Source organism: Panthera tigris, chromosome C1, assembly GCF_018350195.1.
Source record: "Panthera tigris isolate Pti1 chromosome C1, P.tigris_Pti1_mat1.1, whole genome shotgun sequence".
Classification (NCBI taxonomy): Eukaryota; Metazoa; Chordata; class Mammalia; order Carnivora; family Felidae; genus Panthera; species Panthera tigris.
In genome coordinates this window covers 215,165,157-215,182,260 of record NC_056667.1, presented here as the reverse complement: position 1 = coordinate 215,182,260, position 17,104 = coordinate 215,165,157, and the positions used below count along the sequence as shown (strand labels likewise).

The following is a 17,104-nucleotide window of genomic DNA, read 5'->3' as shown; positions in this document are numbered from 1 at the left end:
TCTGGCCGTGCAGCAGGGGATCAATGCACTTCCAGGCACTGAATCTAACTCTTTGGTTTGTGTGTACTTGAAAAAAAAAACATGATCAAAAATGCTTCTCTTGTTGTCAGCGCATCATGATGGGGATCCTCTGTTCTGGCTCTTCCTGCTGTGGTCGACTCATCTTTGTTTATTTCCGACCCGCCGGCTTCCACAAAGGATCCGTGTGTGCCTCCGGCTCGTGTGTGTTGGGAGGTCTGTGCCCTGCAGGATGGCTTTTGAGTCCACTGTGCCCCATCTGTAACGTCAATGTCTAGAGTGAGCCCACAGCTACTCCGTTCCAGAAAGTCTGTTCTCGTGGGAGCCGGGGTTACGACCTGAGAACTCTCTTTGGTAAAACAATCCGGTTTGTGGGGAGTAACAAGTCCCTCCGAGTATGTGGCGTCTCCTCTAACTTCCGGCTCGAGGGCGACGAAACACAGCCACCCTGGCTCCCCTGTCCGAGTTACTGTATTTTAGGAGTGTCTTCCCGGAAGAAGTTTGAATGCTTGGCTTTTCCACGTTCAGTCTGATCAGCTGCTCAACTCAACGACTCGGAGGCACTAAACCAGTTTAAGTAATGAGAAAGTTCCATCAGGAAGTCCTTATCGTGACAGAAGATCGCTGGCGTTTATGGGGGCTTCTCGTGCCTTCTCCTTTTACGCAAGGTGGCGGCCACACTTAAAAGAAGGAGCGGACATGAGGGGGGCTGCGGGAATGTTCCTGAAGGTTAACAGGCGCAAACCCAACGTGACGTGTGACAGTAATGCCTGCGTGGCTTTCATAAACCTCCCCTCCCTCCCCCTCCAGTGACCTCGAGACAACACGAAATTAAATGAGAAAACCCTGCGGACAGGAAGCAAGGCGTGAACCACTTCCTCGGCCCTGACCCCATGCCGGCCGTGTGTGCCATCGCAGGTGACAAGGAGTGGCTGGCTGTGGCCAAGGAGAGAGGAAGAGTGAGGATGTCATGGGGACGAGACACTTCTGTGACAAAAGAAACAGACTTCCCCCCAGTCACGAGGTGCCAGGCGCCCCCAATGGCCCCGCAATGCCCCAAACTGCGGGACAGTCAACGCAGCCCGCTGGTCACAGGCTAAGCGAGCTTTCACGCACCTGGGTACTGCTTTCTGGTAATTCTAAGTATCCAGGAAGAAGCCTGGACAAGGCTCGTGCACAGTTCTTTATCTTCTCTCCAAAGTGCCTTCCAAAACCTCAGCTACTGAAGAAAAACAATTTTTTTCCTGAGGTAAAAGGTAACTGGTCAGGTACGGCCACACCCGTCCTCTTAGGAGTAGCTCAGTGAAGGCCAAAGTCCGTTTTGCGCCAAATCCGATCATCACCGGTGGGGCTTTAAGTTGTTGTGAACAGAGGATATTTGATGAAAAGGTGATGCTTTCTGCAGCACTTTATTAGATGAAGGAATCACGGGTACCCAATCTGCAGAAGGTAAAACTAAGCTCTACAGCACATTACCTTTTCCTAACTTCGCTATTTTGTACCGCTTCGGAACTACCCAGGCCTCTTTTTTTCTTTTTAATTAAAAAAATTTTTTTATTTCTTTATTTTGAGAGAGAGGCAGGGAGAGAGGCTGAGCAGGGGAGGGGCAGAGAGAGGCAGAGAGAGAGTCCCAAGCAGGCTCCACGCTATTATCAGCTGTCAGAGCAGAGCCTGATGCAGGGATTGAAGTCACAAACCACTGGATCATGGCCTGAGCCAAAATCAAGAGTCGGTCGCTTAATCGACTGAGCCACCCGGGCGCCCCTACCCAGGCTTCTTTAAAGATGGGTTTAAAAGGTAGCCGGTCTCTTGTGTAATGTTATCTTCAAGTTAAGGCTCTAAAGGACTGGAGGGAGAGAGAGGGGAGGGAGGAACTGAGTTTCACTTCTCGTGGGTCTCATGGAGCCCAACACACAGTGCTTCCTTGCTGCTGGCTGCTTGGTATTTGATGAAGAATAAAATGACTCACCATGTCAGGTTCTTCTGTGAGAGAGGGAAGGAAAACTCGGTCTGGCCCGACCTTTGCAACTTAGAGTTAATGAGATTTGTACACAGGCTCGGGCCTCGCTTCCGATTGCTCAGCGAATGCAGCTGTGACGGCTTTTCTTTCTTTTTTTTTTTTTAATTATCCTAAACGGAGACAGGCCGTTGTGACTTTTCCTCCACAAGATAATATTTCAGTATCCATCCAGGATCAACCACACGATGGTTCTATAAAGACCCAGAATGAACAACCAAGGGATAAAATAAATTCTCTTCTGAGACTTTCAGAACAGAGCGCGGCGAACCCAAGGGGGAAAGACACCCGTCAGGATTTCTGCATACCCTCCTGTATACTAAGATTGGGCAAATCCAGACTGGCTCTGAGTTTTTAAAGGAAGGTCTTTGCTACGCAACTTCTGGATGTCACGGTCCATATGAAAGGATCTTTACGTGGAATCTAAGAAATGTCGAGGAAGCGACTCTGTCTGCCCCACTCCTAGATTCAAAAGCCGCTCCACATACCTCAAAGACCTGCTTTTTGCCTGGTGGAAAGAGTTTGAGGCAGAGAATCAAGAGACAGTTCTGTCACCTACCAGCAACCTGACCCTGCACAAGAAAGCCACTTAACCTCTCTCTCCTTCCACCTTTTCGCTGGGGAAACAGGGAAATTAGCACTTGATGCAAACTTGCATGCATGTTGCAAAACTAACGAGAACCACCAGAGCTGGCACCAGAGAACGAGACCGTGGGGTCCACGGTTTCGTTTCAGTGATGGTGAGTCCCCACTGGACCCCGGGTACGAAGTGGCCAAGGCAGGATCGCCATTCAAAGACGGTGCCAAAAGACGGCAAGTCGTTAACGGTCTGCGTGGTTCCCGCTGCCCAGGGGTTTCTGGGCACGTGCCCTCCAGCTTGGTTCTGTCGAGCCCGGGGCGTCCTTCTAGAGCCCGGAATCCACTACAGCCAGTGCGGTGCCCACTGCGGGGGATGGTGCCCCCACCTCTCAGGGCAGCCCTGACTCTCACAAAGTTTCCCTTTTAATATCTGAACCAAAATCCAGCTTCCGGAAGCTTCCGCCCGGCGGCCCCAAAGAAATCTACTCCTGGGCCAGCCAAGGGTCCCTTCCATTATGTGAACATAGTTCGTGTCTGTCCTGCCACTGTCCTTTGTTGCAGCTCTTCTCCCACTCACTTCAAAGGTTCGCTCCGTGACATGGGCTGTCCCCACGCCCGGGCTCCCTGCCCACATCTGAATTGACCTTCATCGCTCTATAACCATTGTAGCGTACGGAGCCCGGATCGGAACGTACAACGTTTTCCGAAATGTAATTAATTCTGAGCAAATCAAATCCAATTTAAAATCAAGATCACCAATACTTTAATATCCAATGTTCCCAACGGTCTATTAAATAGGAGTACGGGTCGAGATGGGATACGTGAATTTTTTTTAAAAAAACGTGGTAACCACCTGCCCCTCTTTTTTGGTGGTTAGAGGATGTTGGCTTCTAAGAGGCTCCCTCTTCTCACAGTTAATCTCAGTGAGAAGGTGTCCTATGCCCGCCCAAAGTTAGCAGCCTCAGCTATCAGCACTGGGAGCAACCAGGCATCCATCACCCTCCCGGAGTACTCTGCTTTATGTGAGACACGGTGTCACTCTCACAAAGAGCACACTGCCCTAGCTTGTACCTCACATTTCCTCCACGCCACAAGGAGGGGGCTCGATCGCTTTTAATTTTTGACTCTTTAAATGACACGAATAGTTATACATGAGCCCAGTGACTGGCTTGATCATCCAAACACCTGCTCTAGGGCTCATCATATACATCATGCATATACATACACAATCGAGTTGCGATTTGGAACTCCAAATATACATAAAGATAAGGAATTGTTTTATGTTTATACTTCTGAAGATCAGAGCATCTGCTCCTATCACTTACTAGATTTCACCCCATTCATTTTAAGTTATAAATATATGTAAATGACTGTTTGACAGGTTACAGCACCTTTTTTAAAAAAATTATTTTTGACAGAGAGAGAGAGAGAGAGAGAGAGAGAGAGAGACAGAAGGAGCAGAGGAGGGGCAGAGAGAGGGAGACAAAGAATCCGAGGCAGGCTCCAGGCTCTGAGCCGGTCAGCACAGAGCCCGACACGGGGCTCGAACCCACGAGCTGTGAGATCATGACCTGAGCCAAAGTCAGACGCTCAACCGACTGAGCCACCCAGGCGCCCTGGGTACAGCATCGTCTGCCACTGAGTGTGGAGTTTAATCGTTGTTCTTCAGCATAAGAGAACTAGGATAACTAACCACGAATGCTGATGCTGCAAAAACCTGGCTAGAAGGGAGGTCCTTATTTCTATCAGGTAGACCGAGAGCCCCCGTGTGGACAGAGGGTTTCTGGCTTCTTCGGCAACATGAGTACTGACGATACACACTTTTAGCTCATACTTTGGGAACACACACGCCGCCGAGTCGAGAAACATCTGGCACCAGAATATTTGTGCTTGGCTGGGAGTCTACGAAGGCTGTGTGGTACGCTCCTTCCTGCACCCGGCTGGGAAATGATACCGAAGTGCGTTTAGGAAGCTCCGACCGCCCCGTTGGCCGGGCTTCGGTCAGGCCCTCGGGAGACGTGCTGGGCAGCACACGCCCCTGCGCAAGAGGCTGCTGGTCTCCTACGTTCCTGCAAGAGTCAGAGGCACGGACTTCCCCAGGGATTCCTAAGAGGCACGTAAGAGGCATGAGTCCCTGGCTTCCGTTGCCTCGTCTCTGCCTTTTCTGTCTCTGCCTTGAACCTGGACCTATGTGACTGGTGCTCTTTGGTTTCCAGTTGGGTTTAGTCAAAGCGGGGAGGAAGGGGATCGGAGAAATCAGGGAGAGGAACGAGGTTAGGGTGATCCTCTCGGGTCCCTCCCCAAAGGCTGCATACGTCCCTCTCCTGAGGGTCGTTGTTCCCGACCGGAGGCGTTTTCCAGACAGCTCTCCCTCTGGGCCCTGATAACTGCCCTCCCCCCCCCCCAATGACCCCTGGGGTTCCACACCACCCCTATAGAGATATAATTAAAATTAAACACTACCCTCTAAAAAGCAAACAAATACAGCTAGCTTTAACTTCAAAAACAGATGGTTCAGTTAGACGGTTTATACCACTTAAAGGAGCTACTAGTTTGTTAAGACTGTTAAAAAAATATTGTGTATCATTGAATCTAAAATGACCTCACTTGCAGGTTGCATTATGACTTCAGAGATGTTACAACGTGGGGAAAAAAGCGTACCTTAGAAATAACGCAATATAGCGTGTCTCACAAAAATGACTCATTTACTGTTTTGTGCGTAACCTCTCCTAGGGAAAAATGATACGTTTTCTTTTTATAGAGAACCTGTTGCCTTATTTTCTACTGAAAAGATGTCATGGCCATTGGCGTTACAGGTACAATAATCTCTTAACTAGGAAGTCAGGGGCACAGTTTCCCTTCTGATCGTTGGTGTTCAATTTGTGAACACACGTCAACCATTACTCATCATCTATCCTCTCGACACCGTTGTGACTTCTAATTTGGGTGTTCCTGTGGTGCCTGGAAGTCTGTCTTTCTGTCTGTGTCATCACCTCAGCAGTAACGCCTTTTGATGAAAGGGTCCGTGGTTGTTTTTGGATCGAGGATCTGTCTCAGCCTTATTACACGCTATTGCTCAGAGCGCAGGGTACAACCCTGGTAACGCGCGAAATGGGCTGGAAGCTTCTTAGGTGTCCGACAAGCTCGTGGACACTTCTCAAACTTCCTTCCATTCCCCACTGGCTGACTGGGACACTGGTTCGAAGCAGGAGTCCAATCAAACATGGAACTACTAATTCACTTTACGGCTGTATCTTATTCGCATGGCTTTCACTCTGTCAGGTGGGTAGGTGGGATACTTGGAAAGTGGGACGTGTGGTCGACCTGATAATCAGTGTCCGCCAAGTGTCCCTCCTGGAAAAAAGTCATCAATCTGAAACACGACACACCCAATAAGGTGTTTACCTGTGACCCGGACAGGAAGCCTTTCCCTAAAGCAAATCTTACTCTGCCCTTGGGTATGTGTGGCACACGTCACCCACCCTCATGAGAGGCCAGGCTTCTTCCTGGTTTTGCTCTAAGCCTCCTGTTAGGGTGGGGCGTGTCCACACGCCCCTGGCTATGGCCGGGTGGGGGGGAGGGGGGCCTTTGCCAAAGGGCTGTTTGAAAGAGTCTCAGCAAGGCTCAGCATCTGGGGCCGATTCTTTTCCAGTGGGAAGGTCAGTAACGTCTGGGTGGGTGCTGTGATCCACAATCGTAATTTTTCACCACTGCTGATAGAACAGAATCATCCTCATTTGTCATAACAGGAAAAAGTCGGTTTTTATCGGCTGAACTTGTTAGCAGGGAGCCTAAACGGGCAGGCAAAACGGTAAGAAACGTAAAGGGCTTTCAGGCTCTTCCCTACTTGGCCGCCATGAGAGCAAGCTACTGGCCACTCTGGACGTCTGACTCCTCATTATGCAAGAAACCACACCGCCACTCAGCTCCCAGAATCGCGTAAACATCAAACTCTGCGCGTGCACCATAAACTCTGTTCCTTCCTTACTAGTGGATGCATTGTGGGCTTATAGGCTCATCGCTGGCTATTAGGAGGGAATAAGCCACTTTCTCGAATGCTGCAAACTGTACCTCCGAACCAACAGGCAGAGGATTCAGAAAAAGCACGGCAGAAATGGGGAAAGAACAAGAGTAGAAGTTATAAAAGTATTTCTGGTGTGTGTGTGGAATCCTTGTTGAAAACAGACCCCTTCACTATGGACGGCGCCACAAGTAACAATTCGTGGTCAACAAGAATGCTATGAAATTTTAATTTTCCTTTGAAGTATTTCTTCAGCTTGTTTTTTCTTACAACTGCATTCATTTCGCCTCTCATAATGGGATGTATGTGCGTGTGTGTATCGCCACTTTGTATCCCTGGAATAACAACATGTAAATCCATCTGAAGGAGCCACTTCAGAAAGGTCACATCTGGCCATCACTGAGAACGAAAATGAAGGACTTGACGTAAGTGAAAGGAGAATCGAGCCAAACCGTGATAAACCGTGACAGCTGGAATATTAATAGAGGCCACAAAACAAAAAGAGTGGATAGACACTCACAGGAGGAGCGTGTATTCATAACAGGTTGCCAAAAGCTGGAAACTGAGGCAGCTGTCTCGTAAGGATTGAGACCAGCCGGTATCAGAAAAGACTCCTAGAGTAGGAGAGGCAACAGTCTTTATTGGAATAAAACAACATGGCGTACCTCCCAGTTGGAGTGGACGTGCTCGCCCCAGGGTGCGGAGGGAGGGCAAGACGGAGAACCCGGCCAGGCGTGTGACAGGGAGACCAGAGTTGCCTCACACCCGAGGCCTGCCAGGAGGTAAGACAACCGATTTGGCTGAAAACTCTCGAGAATCAGTCAGCGACGAGAAGCTTCCAAGGGCCCCACTAGTGCCCTGAGAGCACACGCGGTGACCCGCGCTGCTCGGCATCTGTGGTTCTGAGGGTATGCGACTTCGCCCATTTGGAAAAGAAAACTTAATTTTCCGAAATGCAGACTCTCACCCTGGAGTCCCCGGGAAGCCTTACCTTCAGCAGTGCTGGAGAGACCATCGGCTTTGAAGTTGCTGGTACTTTTCTTCCTTCGGTGCTTCTTTCTGTTGGCGTGAGGGGAGGGGGGCGGGTCGAGCTTGGGGCTGGTGGTGCTGGAGATACTTGGGCTGGAGCACACGGAGTCGCCCAGCCCCGTGTCTGCCATCAGACCGGAAAAGGCAAAAGAACGCAAAAGTTAACACGCGGAAAAAGGCAGGCTTTGCAAAAATATGAAAGCAATGTTCCTCCAAGATCATATCAGGCCCCACAGGTACTACGCTAATGTGAGATCCCCGGGCTGGAGGCCCAGAGCGTCCAGTATTCAAACGTCACGGGGCCACCTGCTCTCATGTACCGCCTGCCATTCAAAAAAAAGGCCTTTATTTCTGGATCATCTGTAGGCTGTGGAGAACTTAAAGTTCTCTACTTTGCCCGACTGGTGTCCTGGAAAAGGAAAGTGGGGAGTTCATGCGTTTCATTAGTTTATTTTTCTCTTCCCATAATTACACCGATACGTTAAAAGTAATTTAGAGATGTACAAGAATGCACAGAAGGCGTCCTCGTGGGTGGGTCTGGTTCTGTGCGTGCACACAGGACGGAGGGATTCCAGATTCTCGTAACTTCCACCCTCAACATTAACACGACTGCGGCACCCGTTTATTATTATCGAGAAATGGCACGCCACCTCACTCTCCCACCACGGCGGGCCCGCTGATTCTTGATCCACTGAAGCTATTTATACAATTTTAAAACCAGTGCCCAGATGCGATAATTCACTATAGGGGAAACTCAATTTCTTATGTCCATTTTCCTCTTTATCAGAGAGAACAGCAGAGTAGTTCTCTTTGTTCAGGGAATGAACATGTAATTCAACCAGAAGGAGAAAGTGCTTTGAAAAAGTGATGTAGAAACACCAACCAAACACCCACAAAGCCTGAAGGATTCATGATTCAGCATCTCGGTAGCTCAAAAGACAGAAAGTTCGCTGCAAAGTACTTAATTTGTTCAACTAGTACGTTTTGCGCACCGACTGTGGGCCATGTTTGTAGAAGCTTGGGATCCGTCACTGAGAAAGACAGAAAAAGAGTCCCTCCCCAGATACATTACAAGGTGGTAAAGTATCATGAAAAGGAGCAGGGCTGCACGGAGGCTGGGCCACCCCAAAGTTCCCGCAGGATAACCTGGGAACATCTGATGGCACGAGACCCCGGAGACTGGTCAACAGGGTCCACTGAGACACTGGTAACCATTTTAAGGAGTCTCAGGAAGAGTGACAACTGGGTGTCTCAGGGATCTGCCCTCCCCCCAAACTGACTTCCCTCTACTTGCCCTCCCAGGCCAGACATCTGGTAAACCTCACTGGGTAACTTTGCCCAAGGAGTAGCAAGCAGGCCTGAGTCCCCTCTTGGCTGCTTCTGTCCCTGTTTTGGGTGAGGGACACAGGCTTGAGAAGGCTGGGGCTAGAAGAGGAGTCTCTATTCACAAAGTCACCATTTCTTTTTGGTATGGCCTTTCGAGCTCGCCCCTGCTCTCCATGTAAGCCACAGTTGCCCTCGGTCCCGTCCTTGCCCCCCTGGCCTGGACGGAGCAGCTGATGTGTCTCTTTTCTTCGGGCGTTCTGCCTTCTTTTCCCAGACTTTTTTCTACAATAGTCATCTTCTAAAAGCAGCAATTCTACATATTTTAAAAATACTAGAGCCCACTGGATAGCAGATGAAAACTGTAAATATCCCAGAAAAAAAGGCTATTCTAATTAACACGTTGCACACAATTTCAGAGAGGTCGGGGTCCGCCTGGTGCTGCTAAGGGGTGTTGGGACAAGAGCGTTAGCTGGTCCGAAAGCCTCTAGGAGGCTCTAAGCCTCCCAAAGCTGGTCCAACCCTTTTCCACACTCACACCTTATCATGATTTAATTTCTGTCCATCTCACCTATTTTCCTCCCAGATTTCAAAAGTCTTCATTCACTCTCCGACCATTAAGGGTTAAGAGTCTACCCTGTGTCAGGCACGGGAGCACAGTTGTCGCCATGACCGTCCCCACAATAGGAGCACAGTTGTCACAATGACCGTCCCCACAATAGGAGCACAGTTGTCACAATGGCCGTCCCCACTACCCATCCTGGAGGTGGATGAGGAAAACAGGCAATGACGACTGCCCTTTTCCTATTTCACTCTGGCCCTTGGGCACCCACTCAACTCAGCGCACCATTTCCATTCCCAACTGTGCGTTCCAACCCACATGTCGCCCCCACTGCTGTGACGCTCTCTCCCAAACTACCATTTCTCATCCCTGAACCACTGACCCCGAAGACGGGCTTTCTGCACGTGGACGGCTGTCAGTTACCTGCATCTAAGTGGCACGCCCGTTCCCTAGGGCAGTTAGACGCCCGTTGCCCCCATGTGATACTGAGCGTGGAGCGGCTGCCCCAGGTCCCTCCCATTCTCTTTTTCTTTTCAAGTTTATTTATTTGTTTATTTGAGAGAGAGAGAGTGAGAGAGAGAGAGCGAGCGTGTTGGGGAAGGGCAGAGAGAGAGAGAATCCCAAGCAGGCTCTGCACTGGCAGCACGGAACCTGACGTGGGGCTCGAACTCACAAACACTCACGATCACAGCCGAGGGCTGGACTCTCAACCAACCTGAGCCACCCAGGCAACCCCCCCCGCCCCAGTTCTTTTTTAAGGCATGCATCAACACTTCTGGATCAGATGCTCAGAATACACATGCGAGTTGTGCATGGTCACAGAACAGCTTCCATACGTGTGTGGTGGATCTATTTCTGGGCTCTCTAGGCTCTTCCAACATTCTGCCCCTCTGTCTCTATGGCAGCAGCGTGTGATCTGGAATGCGACGGCTGGGCCATCCTGGTTCCTCACAGGGTAGGGCAGGGCCCTGCACATCACTATCCTTCACGACTGCCTTGCCTATTTACTCCTCGCTGCCTCGAGCACACAACTTCGTACATCCACCCAAGGCGACAGAGAAGACATTAAAGAGGGAGGGGTCCAAACCGAGCCCCAAATTTCAGAGGCGGTAATCCACACCTGGAAGCACCAGGGAGACCGGCGAACGAGACCCGGGTACGGCAGGTCACCTGTGAAGCCAGCTCCCGGATCCTCAGACTTGCTGATAAACCACCAAACACTCTTGTCAAATACAAGAGTGGCTGTAGGTGGGCGTCCAACCTAGTCATGTTTTTGACAATTTTAAAACAAAGGGAAATCTATGTAATGTTTTTTCTCCTCAACGAACTATTCTGCTTAATTAAATTGCTGTTCCCTTTTCTATATATATACAAAGCACTTCTCTAACAATCTGTTTATTTTTAATGTTTTATTTATTTTGAGAGAGAGAGAGAGAGAGAGAGAGAGAGAGAGAAAATCCTGAGCAGGCTCCGTGCTATCTGCGCAGAGCCCAACGCAGGGCTCGATGCCAGGAACCTCGAGATCATGACCTGAGCCCAAATCAAGAGGCTGACGCTCAACCAACTGAGCCACCCAGGTGCCCCTCTCACAGTGTACTTTAGAACCCTACTTGGGAATGACCTTGCGCTCACGGGTATATTGGTCATAACTCACCCTCCCGTGGAACAAAACGACAGGCGTCTGTTTCTAGGGATCCCCCTCCATTCCAGATTCAGAAAACTGTTCCTAGAGATCATTGCCAGGCACACGGCGGTCTCATTACCGAGTTATCTGGGCATCTTGGGATATCTGGAACTCAGGGAGAAATCTCGGGCTGACTCGCTTGGAGCAAGTAGCTGAGCGGCAGTCTTGAGAAGGAGACGCACGCCAGGCGTGACACCCACCCTCCCCCGAGGGACCAGCGGCAGCCTTTACCGCAAGCCTTCTCTTCCACGGGGAAGCTTCAAGGCCAGCGCGTCATCCGCCTGTGGCTCCCTGTTTCCGCTAAGCCACTGGCTCTCCATCGGAAACCCCTGCCCAGGGACATCTGGTCACGCCCGCAGACACTTTGGGTTCTCGACAGGGACAGGTGGAGGCGCTACAGGCACAGACTAGGGAGAAGCCAGAGACGCTGAAGAATGCGCCAGGACACAAAAGACGGCTCCCGCCACAAAAACCCGCCTGCTCTAAAACGGCCATGGTGAGACAAGTGCGGAATCAGAACTGCGCTTTTGTTCTTCATCGCCCTCTCAGACTCGTCCGGGACTTACGGGCTGTCCGTGCAAACTCCCTCGCACGAGCAAACTCCTCAGGACGCTCGCTTCAGCTGGTAGGACCTGGCTCTCCCCTGGGGACACACCTCTCAGGTGACGGCACTGGTAGCCCCCCCCCACCCCCCCAACCGGGCACACAGGTGCGGCTTGCAAGCCACTCTTCCTCCAGCCCCGGCCTCCTAGACGCCATTCCCTGGACGGTTCCGCTCACACCCGCCACGCCGACCCCTGGCTTATGCCCCTTGGCTCACGGACTGCCCGGCAGCCGCTCACCCCATCCTCACGAGTGATGCCATCCAGATCTTCCAAGGTGCCCCCCCACTGCAGCGGCCCGGCCTCTCGAGCCTCCCCCTTGCTAAGCTCTTTCCTTCCATCCAGCCCTCATGGTTCTAACCCAGACCCACCACCACGAGCCGGCTGTTCTGGGTCTTATTTTTGTCTTCCCAGCTCACTTACACCGGGACCCACACTCTGAGGGTTATGCTGGTGACACTCTCCTCCCTCTGCCTTTCCTGACCCTTAGCCCGACTTGTCTGCTAGTTTCCACCCTGCACCTGGCTCAGCACCTGTACTCAGGCCCCGTGGGGAGGGGGGGAGGGAGGAAACAGCCTCACACCCACTGGCCTCCCCTATCTTTACGACCCCCAAACTGGGCCAGGCTGGACGGGAGGCCAGACCTCTGGCCTGCCCTGGGATGCACCAGGAAACTGAATAAAGCCACTCCCTGCTCTGCAAGAGGCTGTAACACACCTTCTCCATTCTCCTTAAATGCCCCACACCTCACTCCATCCCCCACAGAGACAGCATTTTTCATTTTGCTGAAGACAAAAGAAAAATCCCCAAAAAGCAGCAATCGCAAGTGAGCATTCCCCTTCCTGTGCCGGTCCCTGGTGGACCTGGGACCTCCCTGCAGCTGGGAGCTGGATTCCACCCCATTTTGCCGCTGGAGTGACTTGGCCCCCAGCCTTTCCTACCCTCCCCGGGCCGCATCAAACGTGCTGTATTATCGTATTGTCTCTCGTTTCTAACAAAACCCTCCATGACCCCATGCCCTCGCCCAGCCACCACCTGATTTCTGATCCTTTTCAAAGCACAGCCCCTCTCTGCTGTTTGTGTCTGGTCATGGCCGACCCCTGCTCCAGTCAAGCCGCTGCCCCAGCCCCAGCAGTGGACCGGCCACAGAGGGACTGTGTGGGTCTTGGGAGCACCTCACGTTAACTCCTCGCCCCCTCCTTCACGGGGAAGCCAAAGCGAGCTTGACGCTTGTCAGATTACAGGGGAACCAGGAAGGTGCAGGTCTTAGAAGCCCAAGGAGAGTCCCCTCGAGAGGCTCCCCCAGTCCGGCCACGGCCCCCAGCTGCCTCGCATCCGGCCCCACCCGCCTCACGTGCCAGGTGGCGCTCACCACGTGTGACACCGCATCACCCACACACGCGTCTCCTCGTTGACAAACGCCTTCCCGGAGAGTGCGTGAGCCTCACGAAGGCAGGGACTTGGGCTCAACCTCGTTACCGGGACACAGACTGGAGGAGGCACTGGATGAAAATGGGACTTCTGCGCATATTTGTGGGATTAAGTTTGATACAGAACTGACGACCTCCCTTCCGGAGATGCTCACGCAGGTGGATGGTACTATTTCCCGGAGGATAACCGAGAAGCGCGATCAACTTTGTGACTTCGTCTTAAAACCACAAGCACGCTTGTGTCAAGCCAGCCGTGCGACTGTCCAGCAGTCCGGGACCTAATTTTCGGTGAGCTTCTAACACCCGGAATGAAATCTATTTACGCCGCGAGAGTATTTCCCTTAAAGAAGCCGTACAGGTGACACAAACACTTCACGGGCACCGAGTACTCTATGAGCCAACTCTATCCAGGCACCTGGGGTTCGTCAAAGAAAAAAGGGGGGAACCCCTGCCCCGCGGAGCCAATTTCTAAGGAGCGAATGGATGCCGATCTGATTTCTTGCTTGGTGCGTTCACAAAAGAGTGTTTTTCTGGGGCCACGCTACTCGGATAGAGAACGAAGAGAGGGATCGTGTGTCCAGGGAGCATGTCAGCTGCACGGGTGTAACGGTGGGCTAACACAAGCACCCCAGCACGCAGACGGAGGTAAGGTAAGGAGCCGTCTGAACGCCCACCTTCCCGGGTCAAGCAGGCAGGCCAGCCCTGTGGCATCCCTGGAGAAACAGAAATGGGACTCGGGACCCCTGCCTGGGCCGTCAGGACTCAGAGATGGAGAGCGACAGGGAGACAAAGGAGCACTGAGTCAGGAGGAGGCTCTGGGGAGCGGTGGGGGGAAAACCGGAAACACGAGCCCGAAGCTGGCGAGCGTCTGAGAGGACACAGGGTTGTCATAATGAGAACACAAAAGCAGGATCAGCACCGGTAAGCCCCGTACATTCCACTGCAGACGAGGAATAAACGATGTGCACACAGTACACGCGAGTCCACCTTCCCATCCGCCGCCTGACCTGCTGCTCCTAGGGGCCGGGTCCCACACAGAGTGCCATCCGTGCCCCAATTTAGAGCTGACGAGCTGGGGCCGTGACTTTCCTCCGTCCACCGTCTCCTGTAGACGCTTCCCGCCTCTGTCCACCGTCCTCTCCCCGCCTCTGTCGATGCCCCAACGCCCCATGGCCCGGGCCCTGGAAATTTCATTGCACGGGTAGCGGCCACCTGGAGGCTGGGTGTCTCCGGAGGGTGGGCCGAGGCAGGGCGGGGCCACAAGTGCCTGGAAAAAGCAGATGATCCGGGCCAGGGTCAGCGGGAGCAGGCGCAGCTCAGGAGTGGACGAGAGGGGGCCACAACCGCGGCACAGAGGAGCCGATCCCGGTGGCCAACAGACAGCGGTCGAGGAGGGGCAGGGCCCTGGGTCAGGGCGGCCGCGGCAGGAGACAGGACTCCGGCCGGCCAGCCTGTTCTCGAGGCTGGGGCTGGGTCATGCCGAGAAAGCTCCGGTTTCTAGTTAAGTGGGTCTCGAGCTGCCGTATCGATGCCCCTGGCTTCCAGATCCTGAAAACTCCCTTTCAACAGGAGTTGTGTAACATTCCTCCGGTTTAAAATATGAGCAATCAAAACGTACTAGGCTTCCATGCTGTGCTTTTCCATTTCCGACGACTCTTCCTGCCTGACAAGGTATCCCTCAAAGTGAAAGAGGCCCGGAAAGCCCAGCCTCAGACACTGTAAATGAGCTCTAGCCACAGCCCACGGAACGCAATCCGCTCCTCCTGACTGAATACAAATAATGCATTTTATTTTGTATCAATTACTGGGCACCGGGACAGGCGCCGTCGACAGTCGACAGCGCTAAGTGCGGGCGGGTCGAAGCGAAGGGAAGGGAGGCATGCCAAATTAAAAAAGGCGAGCGCCTCATTACTCCACATCTAAACTGGCTTTGACGGAGGGCCTTGGGAGTCCCCAGGATGCGCGGCGCGGGGCCGGGATGGGCTGGTCCGCTGGCATCCCGCGTGCTCAATGCCAGCCATTAGTTCTTCCCAATCGGGCATCAATGTTCAACGCACACCCCAAAAAATATATAATATGAGCAATAATGATAACAATCTGCAGTCTCTCCAGGCTCCGGGATGTGAAGTAGGAGTCCAAGACGCGCCTCACTTTTCACTCGGGGAGCTGACAAGCATGACCAGAGGGGAATAAAATAACATTCCGTTCGCATAAATATCAAGCAGCCTGCTGGAGACTGATGGCCAGGAATGTATTCTTAGCTATCATTCCGGCAGACAGGCCCAAGGACACTCATAACTTATTTTACAATCATTTAGTTTCAGCTCAAGTGGAAAACGTGACAACTTATCTCTGCTGACAAGATGCCATATCGAACCTTACAATTAACTCTCCTCCGATTATCTGCCCAGCCGATCATTAGCTGGGCCATTTCTGATGAACTGTTGCAGGGAGCTTGCCTCGGTGAGAGCTGTCACTGCCAGGTGGGTGTAGATAGGTTTTTGATATCCCAGCTGATACTCCCATACACGGGGGTTCCATGCATGTGATTTCCAAGGCCCTGCTGCTCCCCAGCATCTGGAAACGTGTCCGCCTTGGGGGAGGCGTCCTTCGGCCCCGCGCCGGAGAGGGGCGGTGTGCCCCTGCGACTGTGTGACCGCACCCGCCACCTGCTACCACTGTTGCCGTTGGCCGTCCCAACACCCATCCCCGGTCCCCAGCGCGGTCAGAGGTCAGGCCGTTCCCAGACTCTGGAAGCAGTGCCTCTCCCCACTCTGCCTTAGTGGGCCTGGTTTGGAGAAGGGACGCCAAGAAGTTGCTGCGGGAAGCCACCCACACCAGCAGACGTGCTGCTGGTGGTCCCAAGGGCTGGCTGGCTGTGAATTTCCCAGGCGTTGAAGAGAGACAAACACACCTCACGGTTTATACTCAAAAGGAGGATACGGATCTGTAGAAACACAAAGGAACAGGAAACAGGAAGAGCATAGGTGGACGGATACCAGCCCTCCTCTCGCGCGCGCACGCGCGCTCACATATACCCTAACTCGCTCGTTTGGCAGTATTAGGTACGAGATATTCCTAGAAATCCTTTGTATTTTGGTATTAAAAGAATTCAAAATGATCAAAGGCAGGGCTATTTGTCGGGGCTGGGTTGGGGGTGGGGGCATCAGTTGAGGGCTAAGACCTTCTAACAACTCAAGATGAGGGCAGGTAGGAGCCAGTGAATTAAAACACATTTCCTTCGAGACAAGGCCAACGATATGAAGCTAATTTGGATCTTTAAGAAGGGCTCTGTCCTTTCTGAACCTCAGAGAGATGTGCAGGCTGGTAAATAAAGAACAGGCCACCTCTGCCATCCAAGGAAATCACAACATCCCGGCCTCTGTTAAAAGGTGAGTGTGAAGTGAAGTTCAAAACCTCGCCCCTTCTCACAGTCCTTTTGACGGGAGCTTTCAACAGGAGGAGGTTTACTTGAATCCCAATCTCTGAAGATGTTTCAGAGACTGGTATATTGTCCGGTTCCCTTTGCCGCTCACGGCGCTCACACAGAGGTACACGGTGTCAGAAGAAGGGGCAGCGGGGACACGATGGGGGTTCGAGGAAGATGACAGGTGTTGGGGGAAGGAAGAGACGCCACAGTGTTAGACGGAGTTACAAAGTGGGGAGGAAAGGAACACAATAGGAGGAGGCCAGAATGGAGAGAAAATGTGGGGGAGAACCATCTCCTACCTGGGCCGCGTTCAGTCACCCCAACACGGCTCTGTAAATAAAGCTGAAGCGTGGGACGCGATCTTCATTTACGTGAAGCCCTTACTTACGGAGATATGTTTCTGTGACAG

The 17,104-nt window shown here is 52.3% G+C and overlaps 1 protein-coding gene across 16 annotated transcripts in view; it reads right to left on the bottom strand.

Annotated features, from left to right (window-relative positions):
• Positions 1 to 17,104, bottom strand: part of AGAP1 (ArfGAP with GTPase domain, ankyrin repeat and PH domain 1) — a 540,980-nt gene that overhangs the window by 120,787 nt on the left and 403,089 nt on the right. For 15 of the 16 annotated variants that reach the window (XR_006221027.1, XM_042995745.1, XM_042995748.1 and 12 more), the window contains one exon: positions 7,627 to 7,788. The exons of the other annotated variant lie outside the window; for it this stretch is intronic. Coding sequence is in view for 14 of the 15 variants with exons in the window: in XM_042995745.1 (XP_042851679.1) it covers positions 7,627 to 7,788 (162 nt within the window). In the remaining variant the exon portion in view is untranslated. The remainder of the gene's footprint in view (positions 1 to 7,626; positions 7,789 to 17,104) is intronic. 16 annotated transcript variants of the gene reach the window in all.